General features: G+C 42.2%; 3 protein-coding genes across 6 annotated transcripts; 2 read left to right on the forward strand and 1 right to left on the reverse strand.

Annotated features, from left to right (window-relative positions):
• The first annotated feature begins 8,090 nt into the window (after nucleotides 1–8,090).
• LOC122765896 (cystine/glutamate transporter-like) lies at nucleotides 8,091–14,285 on the forward strand. The gene is made up of 13 exons (XM_044020367.1): nucleotides 8,091–8,342; nucleotides 9,907–10,158; nucleotides 10,356–10,482; nucleotides 10,699–10,814; nucleotides 11,058–11,183; nucleotides 11,255–11,354; nucleotides 11,694–11,738; nucleotides 11,819–11,942; nucleotides 12,031–12,134; nucleotides 12,212–12,308; nucleotides 12,790–12,939; nucleotides 13,032–13,209; nucleotides 13,701–14,285. Exons 1-13 carry the CDS (start codon nucleotides 8,204–8,206, stop codon nucleotides 13,763–13,765), a joined length of 1,623 nt encoding a protein of 540 aa, XP_043876302.1. The 5' UTR covers nucleotides 8,091–8,203; the 3' UTR covers nucleotides 13,766–14,285.
• Nucleotides 14,286–14,463: 178 nt separating this feature from the next.
• On the reverse strand, nucleotides 14,464–21,034 carry foxm1 (forkhead box M1). Of its 4 annotated transcripts, none has more exons than XM_044022452.1 (10): nucleotides 20,775–21,034; nucleotides 18,078–18,551; nucleotides 17,845–17,981; nucleotides 17,539–17,730; nucleotides 17,195–17,323; nucleotides 17,042–17,101; nucleotides 16,794–16,836; nucleotides 16,523–16,695; nucleotides 16,204–16,447; nucleotides 14,464–16,167 (listed from the first exon to the last, which is right to left on the reverse strand). In XM_044022452.1, exons 2-10 carry the CDS (start codon nucleotides 18,514–18,516, stop codon nucleotides 15,617–15,619), a joined length of 1,968 nt encoding a protein of 655 aa, XP_043878387.1. In that variant the 5' UTR covers nucleotides 18,517–18,551; nucleotides 20,775–21,034; the 3' UTR covers nucleotides 14,464–15,616. The 4 variants fall into 4 exon arrangements, with proteins under 4 accessions (XP_043878387.1, XP_043878385.1, XP_043878386.1 ...); XM_044022450.1 differs by adding an exon at nucleotides 19,420–19,656 and having other exon boundaries at nucleotides 14,464–16,447; XM_044022451.1 differs by having other exon boundaries at nucleotides 14,464–16,447; nucleotides 18,087–18,551.
• Nucleotides 21,035–21,048: 14 nt separating this feature from the next.
• On the forward strand, nucleotides 21,049–22,988 carry rhno1 (RAD9-HUS1-RAD1 interacting nuclear orphan 1). The gene is made up of 3 exons (XM_044022453.1): nucleotides 21,049–21,198; nucleotides 21,344–21,531; nucleotides 21,967–22,988. Exons 2-3 carry the CDS (start codon nucleotides 21,367–21,369, stop codon nucleotides 22,684–22,686), a joined length of 885 nt encoding a protein of 294 aa, XP_043878388.1. The 5' UTR covers nucleotides 21,049–21,198; nucleotides 21,344–21,366; the 3' UTR covers nucleotides 22,687–22,988.
• Nucleotides 22,989–23,459: the final 471 nt, after the last annotated feature.

The raw sequence follows: 23,459 nt of genomic DNA on the forward strand, positions 1-23,459 counted from the left end.
CACATCTTACCAAACACATGAAGATGCAGCGAATCAAGACACAGCTACCTTTAGCAGATGTGGCGACGACAGCAATGAGTGTTGGAAGGCTGCAGGGAGAGAAAATGACATCCAAGGACAGGAAAGTGGAGTTGATTTCATGCTTAGCAAAATGATGGTTCAAGCAGAGAAACTTTGAGGCGAGGCTACAAAATTAGAGAAGGAAATTTGCCTGGGCAACTGGAAGACTTGCAGTTTTTCCAGGCAGCCAATCAATGCATCATGACTAAGCATCATCCTAATGACTTCGCAAGCTGCCTAAATTGTGTTATTAAGTGGATGTCAATGTCAAACTTACAAATTGAATGAAAGTCATGGATGATGGTGAACTATAGACAATTGCTGAAATTGCTAGTCTGGTGAGGAGTTAGCCCTATGCTATCCTAGCAACAACAAAAAACCTCTTCCAGTTACCAGCTTTGCAAATAAGAGGCACAATACAACTTAAGTTTGCATGATCAAGGTTAACCAAAGCTGCAGACAGTGAATCCAAGAAACAAGTTACTAACTATGAAAATCAATTCTTATGATGCAGCTGCTAAATCCTGCCACAAGAAGATATTTGGAGTCCAAACTTTAAGCTAAATTGTCAGATTTTTTTCTGATCATGACTTGTGAAATTCAGCCCACAGGATAAGGTTTCATTTTAAATAACATAAAAGATAAAGTTCTCAAATTTAGCATAACCATAATTAAAATAATCGGAGTTGTCTCTCTGCCAAGTTTGTTTCCTCCTAAAGAACGCGCTCTAATCCTGCCACCTACACCGTGAGGACAATTCCATGTAGGAAACTGTCCAGGATATACCTGCATCCCTACAAGACACGAGTTAACGCACGGTTTTGCAGGGGATGACTAAAATCCCCTGCTGGGAGGCCTCCCAACATGACATGCAAAAAAACATGAACAAAAAAGGTTCAGCATCTTTAGTGGGAACTAAACTTGGCAAAGCAAGAGACAAGTCAGCTGAAATGTCGAATTCCAGTTAACACTAACATTTCACTTTAAACTACCAAGCCTAATGGCAGTAAATATCACTTTATTACAGCTTCTGCATTAGAAACAAAGTCTGTTTAAATGGATATCAAAAACAAATGTCTGAAATAAAGCTTTTCATAACATTTCCCATGGGCTAGGTTAATCAAATGCATTACTTTACTTCTTACTGCACCTTGGAACCTAACTTTAGACGAACTACAAGAACTTGGATTTTCCTGAAAAAGACAGAAAAGACAGCCCAAGACAGACAAAGACAGCCTGAAAAAGACAGACAGCCCAAGACAGACAGACAAAAACAGCCCAAGACAGACAAAGACAGCCTGAAAAAGATAGCCCAAGACAAAGACAGACAAAGACAGACAAAGACAGCCTGAAAAAGACAGACAGCCCAAGACAGACAGACAAAACAGCCCAAGACAGACAAAGACAGCCTGAAAAAGATAGCCCAAGACAAAGACAGACAAAGACAGCCTGAAAAAGACAGCCCAAGACAGACAGTTAACCTGAAAAGACAGCACAAGACAGACAGACAAAAACAGCCCAAGACAGACCATCAAAGACAGACCAAAAAGACCAAGACATACAGCCTGAAAAAGACAGCACACGACAGCCTGAAAAAGACAGCCCAAGACAGACAAAGACAGCCTGAAAAAGATAGCCCAGGACAAAGACAGACAAAGACAGCCTGAAAAAGACAGCCCAAGACAGACAAAGTTAACCTGCAAAAAGACAGCCCAAGACAGACAGACAAACAGCCCAAGACAGACCATCAAAGACAGACCAAAACCAAGACATACAGCCTGAAAAAGACAGCCAAAGTTAACCTGAAATAGACAGAGAAAGACAGCCTGAAAAAGACAGCCCAAGACAGACAGACAAAGACAGACCAAAAAGACCAAGACATACAGACCAGACAGACAGACAAAGACAGAACAAAAGACCAAGACATACAGACCAAAAGACAGACAGACAAAAAGACCAAGACATACAGACCAAAAAGACAGACAGACAAAAAGACCAAGACATACAGACCAAAAAGACATACAAAGACAGAACAAAAAGACCAAGACATACAGGCCAAAAAGACCAAGGCATACAGACCAAAGACAGACCAAAAGACCAAGACATACAGACCCAAAAAGACCAGACCAAAAAGACCAAGACAAGACATACAGACCAAAGACACCAAAAAACCAAGACATACAGACCAAAAAGACAGACCAGACAAAGACAGAACAAAAACCAAGACATACAGGCCAAAAGACCAAGGCATACAGACCAAAGACAGACCAAAAAGACCAAGACATACAGACCAAAAAAGACAGACAAAGACAGACCAAAAGACCAACAGAGACAGACACCCAAAAGACCAAGGACATACAGACCAAAAACAGAACAAAAGACAAGACATACAGGCCAAAAGACCAAGGCATACAGACCAAGACAGACCAAAAAGACACAAAAAAGACAGACAAAGACAGACCAAAAATACCAAGACACACACACACACACACAATCCAGTCAGCAGGAAAATTTAGTAGGACAAATGATAGACAGGTGCAGTGACCTAGCACAGTCACAACACGATGGCCATGAAGAATCAAGAGACCGGTGTGAAAAAGCAGAACAGACAGAGTGACGGCACGGCGACCAAGCAAAAAGAACTGCACTTACCGGTTTGATTTAATATTTTAACTAAAACTAACTAAAATCGCAATTTCTAATTTTAAGATCCATCCAGTGATGTCGGGTGGTCCCCTTCGTTGGAGAATCTGAAAAATAAATGGTTAGTCCACTTACCGTACACCTACCACGCATGGATGCTGAGGCACCCATGTTTGTAGGTCAGGATGTGTATGACTAGACGCGCAAGGTGATGGGGACTAGTGATAATACAAGTGGGCCATGAGGGCACGGCAGCCATCATTGCCCACCTGCATTATGGGACGTACGATAATACAAATAGGCCATGAGTACATGCGGCCGTCATAACCGACTTGCATTATGGGACGTATCATTTTACAAAGGCTGTGGCACGGCGGCCACAACAAAAGCCAGGAACTGTGTTTGTAGATCACCAGGATCTATTTTTACGTGTTTAAGTCTAACTGTTGATTAATGGCCACGTTGGTAAAGAGGAAAAAAGCAGTAGCACCGTTATGACATGGCAGCCATATTTGACGGAAAGACCTAAGCCTTGTGATAACACAACATCCAACGTTGTATTCCTACCATCTACAAGCATCGATCTGCTTAAAGCTGATTTAATATCTGGTCCTCCAACAACAGGTCATGAGCAAAGAAAAAAAAAAAAAACACATTCTCCTACTTTAACACACGTTTTTCAATAAAGTGAGGAAAGGACAGATTGGCACGGCGGCAGCGAAGAATTCACCCAGATAAATTTGCTGGGTGAATCGTCTAGTAAAGCTGGGGTACATGGTCTTCAGTAGTTAGCTGTGGGCAACTGCACTAGCACGTCACTTGCCAACAGCCAAGTCCTGAAGATGAAATTCACTCAAAAAAGACACCACACAAGTTTTATTTTTATTCCCCTACTCTGCAAAACCTAAGGAGGCCAACACATTAGCCCCCAAAGAAGAAATAAATGTGGACTTACCATTCGTTGGTAGACCTAAAAAGGAAAGGTTAGTGCATTACAACCAAGCATCTTCGCATAATATCTACCTTAATGTGAACTGCTGAGCAGAATCCTACTCTCAGAGCATCTCGACCATCCATTCCAGACATCACACAAATCCCATTCAAGCATTCGTTCAAAGACAAGCATCCAAAGAACCTTAAAACCACCAAGTATCAGTCAAACACCTCATTCTTCCAAATCCTTTGCTCAGCAGTCTGACAAAAACATAACTACAGAGGACCAGATTAACACCCAGTGGATAATGGACCAACAAACAGAAAACAACATCATCCAACCACTGTCTGTAGCTAATGCTCCATGTACAACCCTCAGCTATTTGACAGATGGAAAGCAGGAGAGGAGAAAGAACGTGGCCATGTTGGACCTAAGAACAGTTTCAGCACGTTGAAGGAAAGCTGGATAGATACAGGCACGGCGGCCAAGAAGAAGTCTGGGGACACGGCGGCCACCCAGGATTCAAATGCTCGACACCTACTTTTGAAGAGCTTCATGAAGATCAACCTGAAAAAGAAAAAAGGAAAAAACAGTTTAGAGTCAAGTCTCAAACAAGTCTCAAACCAATGACGATGTTCAAGCTCCTGCCACAACAGGTGTAAAGCAACTAGTTCAGGTGTTCTGGAACATGAATGTATGAGGTACAGATTATTAATCTAATCTTAATGTGTTCACTGCTTTACATGTTTGACCACCATTTAACAGGGTATTTAAAGTTTTTAAAATCGTCATTTTTAGCTCATGATGAGACAGGAGCTGCTTGTCCACTGCTGTCTCCAACAATTTTGACTTGTGTGTATTTAGTCACTTGTTGAGATTAGATTCTTTTGATAATTGATTAATCTATCGATTATTTTCTCGATTAATCGTTTGGTATTCAGAATATCAGAAAACCTTAAAACATGTTGATCGGTGTTCGTCAAACCTGCAAATGGTGATGATCTCAAATGTCTTGTTTCGTCCACAAACCAAAATCATTGACTTTTTAATGATTTGTTATCCAGAGCAAAGAAATGAAGAAAATACTCACATTTAAGAAGCTTAAACAAATCGGAAATACTGTTTTAATCATGAAAAAAAGTTTCAAACCGATTATTCGAATATCAAAATAGTTGTCGATTCATAATCGATTCATCGATTCAGCTGTAGTTGACAAACATGGAGTTTGGTGTAGGAGAGTGAGAAGTGCAAATCGCTTAAACAGTTTTAAAAGATTTGTACAGATAATAAATTAAAATTAAATTCATTCTGTGTTTATTAATCTGTTCAGTAATTTATGTTAATTAGCTCTAAACGTAGAAGTTAATTTCACATTAACAATTAATACAATTCTAATGAGGTGTAATTTGGTGCCACTCACCTTTTTTTTTTTTGAAACATGGACCTGGTCCAACCTGGTCCAACCTGGTCTCCGTGAGCAGGAAGCACAAGTTTGTTCCTTTTAAAAAAAAACATTAAAAGTTTAGAGATTTAGACAATACTTTATTTATGGAACCTTGAATCTGCCTTTCAACTTAAAACACACAAGCGGCTCGGACACCAACTGAGCTTTTACCGTGCTGATGTATCTGAATTGGATAATCCTAATTTATTGTATTTAATTTTATTGTATTTAATTTCCCAGAGAATTAATGTATTATTGATTTAGTTGAAGGGTTATTTATTGTATTGTAAAGACTGTATTTATTGTTTTATTTAAAATAATTATTTAACATATCTTTATTTGTTGTGTTATCTATGTTGTCTATTTTGTACCATTTGTGTTGCTCTGAATATTTCAAAAAACAAATCTGGAGAAACTCAGTACTTTTACTTGAGTAAAAGTTTTTGGCTTCTCTAGTTTGTTTTAAAGCTGAAATGAAGCAAATAAGCACGGCAGAATTAAGATGACAATAGGGCGTAAATAAGGCTAACAATTCTGTCCCCCTAGAGGACAGAATTATTTTCTGTCCTCTAGGGGGACACGCGCAAGCGTCCGTCCCGCAACAACGATTATGTCATTTAGCGACTTTAGGATAGCCAATAGCGACTTTAACAACATTCCTGTACACGACTCAGCGCCGCTAGTGAGGCAAAGGTCACTGACCCGAATCGAGCACACTCCTGTAACCAATCATGCTGTTGACTGAGGTTAGGACCTCCTACCTCATTAACATATGGACACAGAAAAAAAAAGTAGGTTAACAGAAATGTAGAAATAAATGTAAAACTTATGTTTACTTATTCTTTTATTTATTCTTTTATTTATTTATACATGTATTTATGCATTTATTTATTCCTGTATTTATTTATACATTTAGTTATACATTTATTTATTTATTTATGCATTCATACATTTATTTCTTTATTTCTTTATTCATACATTATGTCAGGTTTCGTCCTCCATAGAGCTAAGGCAAATTTTGAGGAAATATTTAAGCTTAAATTGAACCCACACTGAGCTAATGAGGTGCAGCTTGGCTAACATTGAGCTCCGGCTAATTTTGAGGACATACTCGAGCCAACATTGAGGCAGAATTCAACCCACTGAGTCACAGTTGAGTTAATTTAACTTGACCAAAGTTACTCACCGTTCTGGACGAGTCATTCATCTGGACCAGGTTAAATCAGCCATCTTCAATCTCCTTTCTGCGTTTAAAACACGAGCTGCGGCCACGCGGCCACGCGACCACCTTTTCGGCGTCTGACGTCACGCGCCGCGATTGTTTGTTTTGTTTTGTTTTCGTTCTTTTTTCTTGTTTTTTCAAACTTCCCTCCTTCACGAATAGTCTCTGTCGTTAAACGGCGTATTTTCCTCGTGTTTTTGCGGCTCCGCTGTGACTGGACCGACGTGTCCGCAGGAGGAAACGTAAGAAGAGGAGGCGGAGGATGCAGCCGCGGATTTAATGACTCCGTCATCAGCCTGAGTGAAAACACCTGCGTGGACATGGGAATCAATCAATGAATCAATCAATCAATCTCACATTTCCCTCATTCACCGCCACGTTTTCCTCCGTATTTATATAAAAAAAAACATCACAAATAAAGTTATTTAATTACTACCGAATATAGTGTGTTTTTAAATAAATATTTCAAAATTGTTACTATTTCAGATCATATTATGTACAAAAATGGATGAAATAAATTTAAATTGTCCACTGTGGTCCCTTCCACGAGCCTACTGACAATAAATCTGAGCATTCATAAATAAATTAAATTATACACTTTATACTTGCTTTTATCTTTTTTTTATCTTCTAACCGTGGCCATATCTTAAAGTTAAAACTTTTAAAATAACTAATTTTACCATTGTTATTTATTTATTTATTTATGAATGCTCAGATTTAATGTCAGTAGGCTTGTGGAAGTGACCACAGTGGACATAATGTACAATTTAAAGCAAAACAAAAACAAACCTGCCATTTTATATGATTTCCTTTCATCCATTTTTCTACATAATATGATCTGAAATAGTAACAATTTTGAAATATCTATTTAAAATATATTTGGTAGTCATTTAAAGTCAGACACATCAGTTTGACACAAACTGAAGTAAATTAAGTGAAAGAGTCCCCCTCTGCTGGCCACAGGAGGAAGTACATCCCAGAGATGACAGCCATGGAGTCGAGTGGAACACAGGGACGTGAGCATCTGACAGAACGCTCTGAAGTTTTCCACATTCACCAAGTTTGTACTTTAAAAAAAAATGCTTTTGTGCTGAATTCTACCAAGATGATTGAAAACACAAGGATTCTCAACAATGTGAAGAACTTAGTGCGCACACAGTCACTTCATTCATGTCCACAGCAGCAGTTCTTTATGTCCACACTGATTTTTACGGCCTTCACATGACACTGTTGTTGTCACACATCTGATATTTTGCTTTTTACAGCAGAATCAATCAGTCACACAAAAGTATACGTCTTGTCTTTTTCAGGGACATTTTCTGGCACAAACACTGATCTGTAGACCTTATTATGTCCTGTAGACTTTATCTTGTCCTGTAGAACTTATTATGTCCTGTAGACCTTATTATGTCCTGTAGACCTTATCTTGTCCTGAAGACCTCATGGAGACCAAAAACCTGGTCCTAACGAAGCAGAATTTTGGTTCAGAGACAGCGATGAGTGACACAGTGTCCTTGTGGAAAAAACAGCTGAGAAAACTTGTGTGCAGGAATTTTAACGAGCACCGTGACCCACTAGTGAAGTGAAAGTGACATGATTACACAGTGGTAAGTGTAAAACATTACTGCCTTATTGTGTAAAAACTGAGGGATTCAGTTTGGTTTTTACTCAGTTTAGAGGGGACATGTTGGGGTGAAATGCCCCCCGTGGTCTGTACAGCTGCCTTCACAAAACCCTGACCCTTTCCCCAGTGCTGTACCCCAAAGGCCACTCTCTCATGCTCACGTAGAAACAGCACAAGAAAAGAACTTGTGTCAGGCTCTCAAACTGCCATCATTCGTCCCCGTAGAAGGAGCCTGGAAGAGCGGCTTTACTCTTTGCTCGGGGGGGTGATGAGGAGATGAAAGGGGGGCTTGGGGGTTGTGGTGTGACCAGTGTGGTCACAGCTCCACAAGCACGTGACTGCAGTAAACATGTGTCCACAGGGATTCTGTGCTGTTGTGGAGAGAAAACCAGACACGGCTGGACAAAAGCAGGAGGTAAGAAAATTTCAACTAAGATTCCGAAGCTCATTTGTCTCTCCCCCTCTCCCTCTCTCCCTCTTTCACATGTACATATAATCTAAAACACTGTGCTGTGTGAGTCTCAGGCCACCACTTTTAGACTTGGAGTAAGAACTATTTAATGATGTTTTCAACAGTGTGGGTTTATCTTGAAGAGCCAGGCTGGTGGAAACATCTCAGCTCTGTCAAAACTCATCAGATTTGAACAAAACTTGCGATGTGTAGACGATCATTTTGAAATTGAACTGAACGGATCAGGATGAATTTTGTCCCGTGTCACGTGTAAGAAGGTAGAGGCTACATGTCGGTAAAGTTCTGTTCAAATTCTGCACAAAGTCTTCTGGATGCAGTGGGTGAAAATGTCTTTCACGCGCTCTTGTTTTTTTGTGTATGTCCAGAAAATACAGGAAACTTGTGTTTGTACTTGTTACATTACATTAGGGATTAGGGAAGAAATTACAAACAAATTCAAAACACAGCTTAACACAATAACACAACCCCCTCCTCCACCCTAATTGGACCGGACCGGAATGTGAAGATAGTAAATGTAGGTCAACTATAACAGAAAGAAGATAATAATCCTAATAAAATAAACTTAAGCAAATTTTAAGTTACACAGGAAATGTCCCTGCGTAGTAAATCACACACAGCCTTACTGTGAGGTCACGTAACCACGCACAGATGTCTTCACTGAACCTAATTCCTCGAGGGCAGAGGTCTCAAAGTCACGGCCTGCGGGCCACATGCAGCCCTCACCAATCCATTCCATGTGGCCGCCACTTAAAGGTAGGGTTGGAGAACCTGGACAAACAGTTTTCAATTCAAAAGTCCACGCCCCTTTCTTCTAACTTCCCTCTGAAGCTCCGCCTCCAGAGCAGAATTCTGACTTTTTTCTTTAATCTCAGAATTCTGACTTTTTCATTAATCTCAGAATTCTCCCCTTCTCCTTTAATCTCAGAATTTTCACTTTAATCTCAGAATTCAGATTTTTTCTTTAAGCTCAGAATTCTGATTTTTTCCTTTAATCTCAGAATTCCGATTTTTTTCTTTAATCTCAGAATTCTTACTTTAATCTCAGAATTCTTTTTCTTTAATCTCAGAATTTGATTTTTTCTTTTAATCTCAGAATTCTCAGAATTTTACTTCTCAGAATTCTGACTTTAATCTGATTTTTTCAATCTCAATTCTTAATTTAATCTCAGAATTCTTACTTTTCTTTAATCTCAGAATTGATTTTTTCTTTAATCTCAGAATTCTTACTTTAATCTCAGAATTCTTACTTTTTCTTTAATCTCAGAATTCCGATTTTTTTCTTTAATCTCAGAATTCTTAATTTAATCTCAGAATTCTTTAATCTCACTCACTTTTTCTTTAATCTCAGAATTCTGATTTTTTTCCTTTAATCTCAGAATTCTTAATTTAATCTCAGAATTCTTACTTTAATCTCATTTTTTTTTTTACCTGTATTTTTTTTACCACTAATCCACTCCCGTACTTAAAGTCTGTCCCACAGTGAGTGTAATAACAGGTGTGTTTACAGAAATGCAGCGGACACAGGTGAGGACACAGGTGAGGACAGAGGGAGGCGATGGGAAGAAGGAGAAGGAGGAAGAGGAGGAGGACGCGGTGCAGCTGCGGAGGAAGATCGGCCTGCTGCCGGCCATCTCCTTCATCATTGGCACCGTGGTGGGCAGTGGCATCTTCATCGCACCCAAGGGAGTCCTGATGAACAGTGGGAGTGTGGGTCTGTCTCTGCTGGTGTGGACGCTCAGCGGAATCCTCTCCTTGTTTGGTACGAAACACACACACACACTGTGGACTCTCTAAGTTTTAAAGGTTGATTCCACCAAACCTACCTTTGTCTAAATACTAAATACTTTTTTAAAGGTTCATTGCACCCAAATCGGCAGCAAGAAGCAGCTCGATCCAAATTTTGCCGCAGAATATTCTAGTTACCAACAAATCCTGCTCTTGTGTTTCTTCCATTAGGAGCTTTGTGTTACGCTGAACTGGGAACCACCTTTACAAAGTCCGGAGGCCAGTACACGTACCTGCTGGAGACGCTGGGGCCGATGCCTGGCTTCCTGCGACTCTGGGCAGACTTTGTATTCATCAGGCGAGTTGTTACTTTTTTTTTTTAATGGCTTTTACTTTAACCCTTAGACGCGCCTTCAAAAAAAGTTACGCTAACACACCTAGAGCGCCAATATTGTACACGATTCCTTTTTTTTTCTTTTTTAAACCAACTTCAGTCCTTTCCATACATATCAAATATGAATGATTTTCTATTTTTTGTAAAAAGTAAATGTTTAATAATTTGCATGAAACACAGACCTGCTGTGATCGCCTACGTGTCCCTGGCGTTTGGCGGCTACACCGTGGAGCCGTTCTTTGCGCCGTGTGCTGCTCCTGTCGCGCTAATCAAACTGGTCAGCGTCCTCGGAGTGAGTGAGTACATTTCTGTTCCCTTTTCCTTCCACGATTCCACCTCCATGTGACCATCAACCCAATGCACGCACAGATGGACGTCGTGCTCTGGTTTTCAAAGTGAAGCTTAGGAAAGTAGCAGTCGTCCACCAGGGGGCGACTCCACTGGTCGCTAAAAGGAAGTCATTTTGAGTTGAACTCCAGGCTTAAACAACAATAAGTCAAACATTCACCCTTCACGATCTTTTCTTTGTGTCTCCGCAGCATTCGTCGTAGCAGTGAACTGCTGGAGCGTGACCATGACCTCCCGTGTCCAGGTGGTCTTGACCTTTGTTAAATTGTTTGCGCTGGTCCTCATCATCGTCCCCGGCTTGACTGCCTTGGGGAAAGGTAAGAGTCCGGTGTTTCCTCTGAGGACGCGGACGTTTACTTCCTCACTCTCGTGTCTCTTTTCTTTCCAGGGAAGACGGAGAACTTCCAGAACGGCTTCGAGGTCGAGTTGTTAACGCTGGATAAGTTGCCACTCGCGTTCTATAATGGTCTCTACGCCTATGGCGGATGGTAAACAACGCTGCTGTGCACTGTTCACAAACGCTGAGGCTTTGTTCTTTAGGTTTATAACACATAAGCCCCCGTTTTCCACCAACATTACCAGGAAATTGTTTATCTGGAGAAAAGAGTTCCCGGTAATCTGTGTGGTTTCAGTTCAAAGTCCTGGTATACTCTGGACACAGGGAATAGGATGCATTCCTACCAAAGAAGAAGAGAACAGTGCAGGAAGTATACAGGCCCTTCATAGTGAAACTATTGAATAAATCCTTCACGTTTAAGAGGTTAATGATGAATAACATACAGTTTATGAAAGAACATAACAGCAGGCGACTGTCTTTTTGTCTTCAGGTTTTATCTGAACTGTGTCACAGAAGAGGTCATTAACCCAAACCGGTCAGTTCTCTGTCATTTTGTGAAAACCACGTCACCTCGCCGGCATATTTATGTTCCTCCGTGTGTCCTGTGTCACTCAGAAACATCCCTCTGGCTATAATCCTCTCCATGGTGACAGTGACGGTTCTTTTCGTCCTTACTAATGTGGCCTACTACACCGTGATGACACCGGCTCAGCTGCTGATGTCTGACGCCGTGGCCGTGGTCAGTGCCACACGGAGAATAGTTTGAGGGAAAAAAGCTTTGTGTTGTGCCGATACTGAACGACGCCTCTGATCCGTTTTCCCCGCAGACGTTTGCTAACAGAGCCATCCAGGCCATCGCACCTCTCATTCCGGTTCTTGTGGGCCTGTCGTGCCTCGGAGCGCTCAACGGTGGAATCTTCGGCTCACCCAGGTCCTTTCAGCTGCATAAAACTTTATTACTGTGCTTGTAACGGAACGTCACGCTGACTGTACATCACTGCGACGCAGGATGCTGTTCGTGGGAGGCAGGGAAGGCCACTGGCCGCAGATCTTTTCCATGATCCACATCCGCAGACGCACGCCTTTGCCCGCTGTGCTGCTGCAGGTAACGTGTTTTCAACCTGGGCCGCGAAAGACCATTTGATACTTGTCACTCACCTGTCTGTCCTCGTCACTCACCTGTCTGTCCTCATCACTCACCTGTCTGTCCTCGTCACTCACCTGTCTGTCCTCATCTTTCACCCGTCTGTCCTCGTCACTGTCTGTCCTCGTCATTCACCTGTCCTCGTCACCAACCCGTCTGTCCTCATCACTCACCTGTCCTCGCTCACCTGTCGTCCTTTCACCCGTCTGTCCCTCGTCACCACTCGCCACTCACCTGTCCTTGTCACTCAATCATCACTCACCTATCTGTCCTCATATTTCACCCGTTCCTGTCCTCTGTCCTCATCATTCACCTGTCCTCACTCACCTGTGTCCCTGTCTGCACCACCTCTGTCCTCATCTTCAATGTCCCTCACATCCGCCTTCTGCCCTCGTCACTCACCTGTCTGCCCTCGTCATCACTCACCTGTCCTCGTCTCCAGTTCCCCTTGGCGGTGTTGATGATCTCCAGCGGTGAAATCTACCAGCTTGTGAACTTTGCCTCCTTTTCTCGCTGGTTCTTCATCGCCTTGTCGACGTTGGGGATGCTCATCCATCGCTACCGCTTCCCTCACCTCCTCCGACCATTCAAGGTTAGTTTCTCTGAACAGTTACTTCTCTGGACGACAGACCTTTCTTCTTTTGTTTCATCTTCACATCAAACACTGTCACTCTTCCTCCTCAGGTTCCCCTGGTCATCGCAGTCACCTTCACAGTGGTTTGTTTCTTCATCGTGGGCCTGTCTCTGTACTCCGACCCCTTTAACACAGGCTGCAGCTGCGCTCTCACACTCTCCGGACTCCCGGTTTACTACGTGACCATCCACCGCCCCTGCGTGCCCCAAAAATTTAAACGCATCTTCAGTAAGTCCAGTGTTTTCAGAGTTTTCAATACACGTGCAATTACACGGGCCAAGTACGGTGGCCTGACAGGCGAGAGAAAACACCAGCAGGAGAGAAAACACCAGCAGGAGAGAAAACACGACGTTTCTCACGTTGCATTTGCTTTGTGATTTTGAATCTGCAGCTCGTTTCTCCTGCGTGTTCTTGTCATTGTGAAGCGTTTGTTAGAGCTTCAGTTTAAAAGACAAGTGAAAAGTTTGTTTTGTTTTGTCTGCAAACCATGAGAAATATTGCATATGAACAGGTTGGATTTTAACGTTTGGGCAAACAGACCGTGTTCGTCCTTTCATGTTCAAGGTAATAAAAACAATTTAAATGCAATTAAAACTGTCGTTTGAACCTAAAGCTCAAGGCGGATCGAGTGGAGGGTTTGGAATTCGACCAGGAGTAAGAATGAAAATCCCTCTCAGCTCGTGGCGTAATCTGACTCTTAATCTGTCTACATTTCCCAGATTACTTTAACAGGAAGCTCCAGATCCTTCTCGAAGTGGCTCAGCAGGAAGTCCAGACGTACTGAAGACGCCAAGGACACTCGTCAATGACTCGACGCTGCGTCTCAAGTAAAATGTGTCAGAACCAGGACCAAGTAGCAGAACAGTGGCAGAACTGGACCGTTCCGACATTCTGCAGAACTCCGGGCCGCTCTCGCCTCTCCACTGAATATCCATCTGTCTCTATTGAAAACATTATATTAAGCTTATTGTCTTTATTATTTTTTGTGAATTTGTTGACAGTATTTTAGTAACTTGTTCCACATGGATTTGAGTTCAGCTATTTTGTGTGAATTAACGATTTATATTGCACACCGACGCTAAAATGTGAATTTAGCATAACTAGCACAAAGGCATTGTGCATAGAACTGCACTAGTGTAAGGTTACAATAGTTTTTGTTTTTTATTATTAATTTTTATATTTTGTAAATGCTTAGTTTTAGTTTGGTTTTTATTATTTTTAGTTTTTTGTTGTATTTGTCAGGTGATAATAAGTCTTGTCTCTAATAAAACCTTTCAAAGAAAAAATAAACACACTGCAATTAAACTCAAAAGGATTATTTTTTAATATCTCTCTCTCTATATATATCTATATCTATATATATCTATATCTATATATATATATATATAAATACATACATACATACTGTATATACACACATACATATGTACACTTTGCGCTGTGGCTGATTTCAGTGAGTGAATGATTATTAACACGGCTGAATAAAAAGCACTTGGTTGTGTCGTGAGGCACCAACACAGTTTTATTGTACAGTCATACAAACACAAGCAGAGACAACAGCAACGTTAAAAACCCTCACCTACGCAAACACACGAACGCTAATTTTTACATTTTCCCATTCTATTCTCCAAACGATGGCGATACGTGGACAAAAACAATCTCCCGTATGCACACGTTTGCATTTTTGATGAAAAACATTCCCTCAAAGTGCCCTGACGTTGATAATGAGGAAGTAGTACGACAAAAAAACAATCCTATTGCTGTTTCGTTTGTGTGCTTTTTGGGTTACTATGCTATTTCTTTTTGTTTATTATTATTATTAGAATAATTATTGCTAAAACCTCCTACATGACAATCTAAAAGCTGATCCCAGGACAAATGGACCGAACCACGTGGCACAGACGCGTCTCACTGGACAATCAGGAAAAAACATTCATATCTCATCATTTACATGAAGCTAAAAACAACAAATTATATATTAAAATGTGCAAAATCAACATTACATATACATTTAGACGGATTTCTATTCTCTGGAGATTCCTTCAAAACTGGAGACGAGTCGTTTAGAGACAGACGGACAGTCGGGACGACGGTGAGGACAGAGCAGCCGCGTCTGAGAGCAGCTTTAAATCCAAGCGTGTTTAAAAAGGTTCATTAACACAAGGTTCATTAAAGCTGCAATTCTACATCAGGGACGAGCTGGTCATGAGGTGATCTGTGGCCGATTCATAAAGTGTTGTTTGAAAATGCACGACAGACATTTGCTGCTCTTACTCGACAGGAACGTTGTCATGTCATGTTTGAAGTGATTTATGGTCTGTTTCAAACTCAAGAATCAGTGAAGTGACCGAAAGACGACGGAATAGAAAAATATTCTTCAGTGGAAAAATTATTGCATTCTGTTTTAAAACTTTTTACACAAAAACATTTTTATTATTAGTTTTCCAAAGCCAACAAACTCGAGCCGTGTTTTGGAAGTGTGCTATGAGGAATTAGCCCATCGGCTAAAACTAGAAACGCTGAGATTATTTGTTTAAACACCGGTTTCTCTACTTTTTGCTCATTTTCACGTACATTTGCACCTGCTCTGCTGCTCGTAGTGTTAAAAACAATCATGTGACTCGTGGACCTGTGACTACATACCCTGTGGGATGAACTCGGACCAGCTGATGTTTGCCAAACCGAGCTCTTCGTCGTCCAGGCCGGAGAAGCTAATGTCCACGAGAATCTTGCTGAGGCTGTCGTTCATCGTGTCCAGGACCAGGCCCTCAGTGAGGGAGCGGTTAGCGGGCGGGGCTCCTGTGGGCGTGGCTCCCCCGGCCTGGAGGAGCGACCTGGAGCAGCCGCTCTGTGGGCCCTCGCCGGACGACTCCGCCGACGCTCTGGAGGACGCGTGCGGCTCTCTGGGGGAGTTGAACAGAGCCCAGTCTTTGAAGGGCGTGCTGTTGAAGCTGAACGTGTTGTACTCGTGCCGCGGGGTCACGGCGGGACCGCCCGGCGTGCGGATGGGGCTGAAATCCAGAAGGTTTTGGCTGCCTTTGCCCACAGGCGTCACTTTCCACGGCTCGGGTAAGACGTGAGAGGGCGGCTTGCTCGGGGTGGAGGAGGTCAGCTGACTGCTGCTCTTGATCGGGGTCTTGAAGGAGAACTCGCGGTCGGGGCTGTGCTGCTCGTGCTGCTCGTGCTGCTCGTGCTGCTCGTGCTGCTCGTGCTGCTCGTGCTCGTCGTCCCGCGTGTCGTGGAACGTGGAGGCGTCGGAGGCCACGCCGGAGTCAAAGAGAGTGTTGTCAGGACAGATGAGGACGGGCTCCTCGTGCAGAGAGTGAACCAGACGCTGTTTACGCCGCGAGCTGCTGCTGCTGCTGCTGCTCTGTCTCCGCGGAGACACACGTGTGACCAGCACACACACGGGCTCCTCCTTTATCTCCGCCTTCACTGTCACGGCTGGGGCCTCACTTTTTGTCACCTGTGAGACAAATGACAGTTAAAACAGTTTCACTGTGTCCTTAACACTCACAACGAGACTCGGGATCATCTTTACCTTTGGTGCGATCCTCACTCTCTTTGTCGCCCGTGAGAGGTTTCGTTTCTGCTGCGAGACGCACGGAGGAAACTGCGCCGACGACGGCGGCAGGTAGACGGGGGACGCGATGGGCAGCTGGATCGGAACCAGGTAGGACTCGGTTCGAGGGAGAAGAGGTTTGATCCTTCTCTCTGAGCGGAGGAAGGACAAGAACAACATCAAGGTATTTGTGTCCAGCTCAGGCCGCTTCTCTCATCTCTGCAAATATCTCAAAGATCTGTGAACTCACCACCCGGCGTCCTCCTCGTGTCAGGGAGCGTCCTCTTCTGTTGCTGTAAGAAGAACCAGACGGAGCTTAGTTTCGGAGACACATTTGTTTTTGTGATCACAACACAAACTTCATAATTTCATGAGAATGAAGTCGTAATATTAAAAAAGTCGTAATTTTACCAGAATGAAGTCGTAATATTAAAAAAGTCGTAATTTTACCAGAATGAAGTCTTAATAAAGTCGTAAAAAAGGGTAAATCACTCTTACTTGGTGTGAATATAAAAGCATTTGCAGCGGAACAGGAGCAGTCACTGGGTCACAACCAGGCTGTAAAAATGAGAAATGAAAAAGATTCAAATTAAATTAAAACTCACCTCATAATACCACGTGTGAGAATGACGCCGCATGACTCGTGCTCACCTTGTACACCTGGTCGAGAGTGAGGCATCTGTTCACCTCAGGCCGGATCGTCCAGAAAGACACTTTGTTGTCTGCCGTGGTCTCGCGGATGAACATGTCGTGCAGGGACAAGTTATGACGGATGGAATTCTACGATAATAAAAGAGTCAAAATCATCTTTAAATGCATTTTTTTTACACTGCGTGACATTCTGATATAGGGTATAGGTGATATAGTGTTTTAAATAACACGCAATAAATGAAGCAGGAACAAATAAAAGTGTGTCATGTCACACAAATAACTGTCATGTCGAGGCGACTCGCGTTATTAGTCGTTTACTTTGTGTGCCGATATTGTTGAAGTACCTTCCATCCCGGCTTGGCCACCTCTTTAAAGTAAGGGAAGTGATCCTCGATCCACGTGTAAATCTCTTTCAGCGTCATCTTTTTGTTCTCTCGGCTGTTGATGGCAAACTGGATCATGGCCATGTAGGAGTACGGTGGCCTCTCTGACGTCGGCTGCTGAGCGGCTTCAGTGTCTGTTTGACCGTCGTGTGCCTTCAAAAGACAAATCACATGCAGAAATGACGGTTGTAGGAGTGATGTCATCATCAAGCGTGGAGTCCAACACGGACGGAATGAACCAAAGCTGCAGCGAGCAGCCGACTTTACCTGAGAAACCTCCATTTTCGGGTCGCTGTTCTCTTTCTCGTCTCCATCTCCTTTCAAAGGAGTCGTGCTCATTCTGCCGAGCCACTGAATGTTGGTGAGGCTGTCGTCTAAAGGACCACATTCAGTTTTCTTTTTTACTGATAAGAAAAGCAAAAGTACATTGTTGTTTAAACAGAGAAGAAGGAGGAGAAGATTATAAAGAATAACGTACTGTGGCGGGGAAAGACTCTTACTTTCCATACATGGTTTAGAGCCAGTGAGAGGCGTAGCATCGGGGAAGGTCTCTGCTTTGTCTGGTTGTCCATCTGTACTCTTTTTAGTGACGCCGTCAACCTCAGGAGCCACCTGACGGACAGATCCACCGCTGCAGTCGCTGTTCTCACTCAGAAGGATGAATTTATTGGGCCCCTGGGTGCCGCTCTCTTTGCCCTTGGCAGTGAGGACACCGATGATGGCCTGAAGATCCACCGCTTTGGGAATGACGACCACCTGAGTGTCGGACATGGACGGGTGATTCATGATGCGGATCCTGTCGGGGAAGGACTGACCCGCTGCCGACGCTGGCGGCTCCTTGGAGCTGGACGCAGAACCAGCTGCCGTGGAATCATCATTCTGCTGAAAAGGCAACTTCCTTCTCTTGAGAATCAGGGGTCTCCTCGGGCTCCGCCTCATGGTCAGCAAATCAATGAAAAGCCCCTTTATCTTCACTGGAATTATGGACAAAACACACACGCAAATATGTCAGATAAAGTTACAATGAGAGATATATGTCTACATAGAACTAGTGCTGTAGAGCTTGAGATCAATCTTCATTTCATCTGGGACACATTTCTTCAAATGCAACACATACAGAATGTAGTAATATAACGACATTCAATTCAATTCAATTTTATTTGTATAGCGCCAAATCATACCATACATCATCTCAAGGCACTGTACACAGACAACATCACACAATGAGCAAACACTAGACATCAGTGGAGAGAAAAAACTCCCTCTTAACAGAAGAAGAAATCTCTGACAGAACCAGGCTAAGAGATGTGCGGCCATCTGCCTCGACCGGTGGGGTGAAAGGAAAAATGGGGGACAGTGGAAAGGTTGGGAGAGAAAGGACAAGAGGGAGATGAGGTAGAGACAGAAGAGAGAGGGAGACCAGGAGCAGATACACAACAACTGTATCAGGTTACAGGTTTATACAGTTAATGATATCGACTTTTTAATTATGGCACAATAATAATGGTGATGATATGGGTAGCCTCGAAAACTTGATCTTGATCATTCAAAAGAAACTCAAAAATAAAAATATTCCAATCTAATTTAAAATATTACTATATTAACTTTATAACAATGCAAACAAATTGCAATGATTTATAATTCTTCAAATTCCAGTGAACTTTTTTTGCTATTTCAGTGCACTTATATTGTTTTACTAAATGGAAATGTATTTATTTTTTCTCTAAATTACATAGATTGGCAAAATATAACATAAGCTTTAATACTAATCAGCTTTTATCACCGTGTATACACATCATACTAAAAAAACAAACTGTTAATTACCAGTAGATTAACGTTTACCTCGTAGATGAACGCTGTCGATGACAAATGATTCGCTACTTTGTCAAACTAAACTGGATTAAGCTCTGGGTCCGAGTTCTATCGACAAGAAATTGATTGATTTTGGTTCAACAGTTCCCTGCAGTGCAGAGACTCGATACGGAGTTAAACTAATCAACCTCCGCCAACTTCCTTTTCTGCTCTGGAATGGTCAGTTAGACGTTGATGATGCCTTCTGGAACAACGGGCGTCAGGTGTCTGCAATGATGTAACGTTCACGGTCACATATAGTCAATGGCGAGCAGTGCAGCAAATTAATTAACCAAATTACCACAACAAGCGCTGCACTGTTTACGTAAAGTATGCCGAATCACTGAGGTGGTTGTAATAGTTAGTAAAGCACATCAATTTGTTCAAGTTGCGATGTGCCACTGGCCAAAAATTGAAGACAATGCAATAATATCGTCATACACAGGTTAAGTTTAGTTTGACACACACAAATGACGTATATTGTTCGTTGAACGGAGTCTCGATGAACTCAATGAATAAACGGTGTGATATCAACGTGAGATATGCCGAATTAAATAAGTGACCTTTATAGTCAATAAAACATTTCAAATTGTTCGAATGAGGACGGACAATTGACAGAAAATCGTCGACAATGCCAAAACGGCGTAATGCTCTAGTTGAATTCAGTTCGCCGGCCCTTTGACACACACGAATGGCGTGCGGCTAAACTTGTGCTAACATTCAAAACTACAAACGCTGCAGTGTTTAGGGAAGGGATGCCGAATGACACAGATAATTGTAATAACTAATAAAAACATATTTTTTTCTTAAATTACAAAATAAAACTGAGCAAAAACTAGGGACCATGCTACAATACCGTAAAGCACAAAGGGAGTTCAGTTTGTTGTTCTTTTGTCACACGCGAATGACATGTATTGTGCTGCTAAATTGATGTTAACGTTCCAGTACAACAAACGCTGCACTGTTTATGCAAGAAACGCCTAATGACAGAGATAATTGTAATAGTTAATAAAAACATTTCATTATTTAAAATTACAAAATAAAACAAAGCAAAAACTAACGACCATATTACAATATCGTAAAGCACAAAGGGAGTTCAGTTTGTTCCTCTTTTGACACACGCGAATGACATGCGCTGTGTTGCTAATTCAATTGCAGTATTTTGAAATCGTCAGCTTTGTCTCGACAAACACGAAGAGAATTAAATATATCATCATTAAATAAATACCCGGCATATTTCAGCTAGCGGCTACGCTAAATGAGGTCGTATGCTAAGCTAAGTTAGCAAGGTGGCTAGCCACCTACGTTGTTGTAAGTAAAAACAAACAGGGACAATGGACACAAACCTTCATATCACTGCGACATTTGGGGCAACTGCGCTCGATTGCTGCCACGGTTCGCGGTGGCAGTGTATAATCGAATCATCCATGATATGTTCAATAACCTTTGATTCAGTAATGTTATTTTACGCCATCGGTCCGATTCAGAAACGTTTTTGAATTTTGGCGCTGTGGGCACGGCCCCCGTCGATTTGATCACGCGGTGCAGAATTGCACCAATAGCAGTTTAGGCAGAGTCATGCGGCTGGCCAATGGCAGACGACGATGGCGGAAACCGGAAGTGTTGTGGAAAACACGAAGAAAGAAAGACAAAGATATAGTTCAGAAACGACAACTTCATGTCACATTCGTTGTGTATTACACGCATATATTGTTAGTATATTGATTACAGGTGATGACGTACGCACATCACGCAAGGAACCGCATCACGGTGCGTATTATTTGCTATTTACACGTAACTTTTGAAAGTATACCGCTGGCTGTGGACGTAATTAAGCGCGATGGTCCATATACAGCTAATTTATCATGTTTGCAATGTAGTTATTAACGTAAAGGTCGATGTTTCTGTTCACCAGGTGGTCTGGAATGACTTCTATCAATGCCCCGTAAAGCCTCAAAGACTGAGAAGCCTCCCCTGCTATTCCTGGAGCGGCCTCTAGGTGGAGCCAGACTCCAAAAAGGCCCCGAAGTCCGAACAGCTGTCAACCCAAAAGACTTTTTCACAGAGACACAAGCACACAGCAGCTCAGCTCTTCATTCATGGGTAAGATAAATGTCCCTTTTTGGATTTTCACATATAACTCAAACATTTTTTGAAATCAAGAAACAGTGTTTTAAAGAATCCACAGCCTCTCTGCAACAATCCAATCCAGGTGTTTGACGTGGACCTGGTCTAATGTGATCTAGATGCAGAAAAAAAACAGTACAATGGTAAACTAAATCAGAAACAGTATTTTAAATGATCTACAGCCTCTGTAGAGTTTGAGAGGTGTAAGTAAGGCTTCAGTAAAAGACTTGAAAAAGCTTGTCTCTGTATTTGTTGAAATATAATGTGTTTGCTACAAAACCCGAGCTTTTCTTATTAGTAATGCTTCAAGAAAATATCCTCAACATCTTTCCTGCACTGACTTTGACTTAAACAGACAATAGATGGAGGGAGTAGTTATTACATGACTGTTAATTCGTTTTAATCTTGCAGGTAAGCCCACAGTTTGACACTTCAGCTGCAGCCGCACTTCCAGTGAGACGAGGGAGGAGGAAATGCCAGTCGACCACGAGCATCCTCGATCGCTCCAGTCAGCTGTCCAGGAAAAGCAGCGTGTGCAAATTCCCCTCGTTATCGTTTCAGGCAAGGTCAAGAGACCAGTCTCTGAAAACAAGGACTGCACGCACAAAGAAAACTACAGCCACAGCGTCTGCTGCTGTTTCTGGTGCAGGAAATCAGCCACGTGGGTCACGTCAACTCAAAAAGCCTGTGTCGTGTGCACAGATCATCGATACACCGAAGAGACAGTCGGCCTCAGTCAGAAGACGGGATGAGGAGAAATCTTCTGTGTCCTCCAGAAGATGTTGTGACCAACCTAAAACTTCATCCCTTCAAGGGGAGAGAAGTGGACTTCTGTCAGACGGTGCTTCAACACCTGTCTCCACTGAGTTTAGCAGTGTCTGTCTGCCACCTGATGTGGACACTCCAGAACTGATGCAAGATGGCAGAAGTCATCCCTCCTCTCCCACTTTGCATTTGCTAATTGCTCAGCCATGTAATCAGCAATCTGACATTTTGGTGGCTGACTCACCAGAGAGAGACTATGGCCTGAAAGTGACATGGAGGAGGAGGAGGAGTCTGATGTTGCTGCTGAAAGAACAAGGCCATCTCTCTGATTCAGACGTGCTTGTTCACAGCTTGATGGACAACTGATTGTCTCTGTCTTTTTTTTTTTTACAGTCGTTTAAATGAACCGCATCATGATGAGCCGCGGGTCTAATGAGTTCTTGCCAAACATCAAATACTGAACAAATCATAATTATGTTGCAAATCAGAGGCATTCGCTCATTTTCCAATCTTGATCTCCAGCAAAATGAGTTGTCTGATGAATACTGTAAATCAGGACTGTAGTCTATCACAGATATCATGTTGACATAAGAAGATGCTGCAGAATACTGGTTGTTTTTGGCTATGCTGCTAACAATAAAATGTTCATGTAGAAACAGAAAAGGAAACATTTGGGGTGGTAGTGTCTTTTTAAAAAAACAACAACAAATAATATCAGATAAGATAAGATTATACTTTATTAGTCCCACAGTGGGGAAATCTGCAAAGTTACAGTGGCAAACAAAGCAAAAAGTGAAGTTAACACATTGCAAGTATGCATTATTAACACCTAGAAAGACAGAAACAGTATTTTAAGATGATAAACTAGAATAATATAGTGGTTCTCAGACTTTTTATACCAAGGAGAAAATACTGAGCTCTCAAAGTAACACCATTATCACCAACGTTAAAATACAGCGGTGATTTTACCACCAGAGGAAGCTTGGTACCACTGGCGGTTTGTTTATATTTTTAGACAGAAGGGACAAAAAAGAGGTATATCGCCATATATAGACCATTCATCATTTTTGGTTCCTTGTTGTCATGGTTACGGATCAGCATGCCCGACCATGCCCTTGTTGGTTTGTTTATTCTCGTAT

The sequence above is a fragment of the Solea senegalensis genome, linkage group LG3 (assembly GCF_019176455.1).
Source record: "Solea senegalensis isolate Sse05_10M linkage group LG3, IFAPA_SoseM_1, whole genome shotgun sequence".
Taxonomy (NCBI): Eukaryota; Metazoa; Chordata; class Actinopteri; order Pleuronectiformes; family Soleidae; genus Solea; species Solea senegalensis.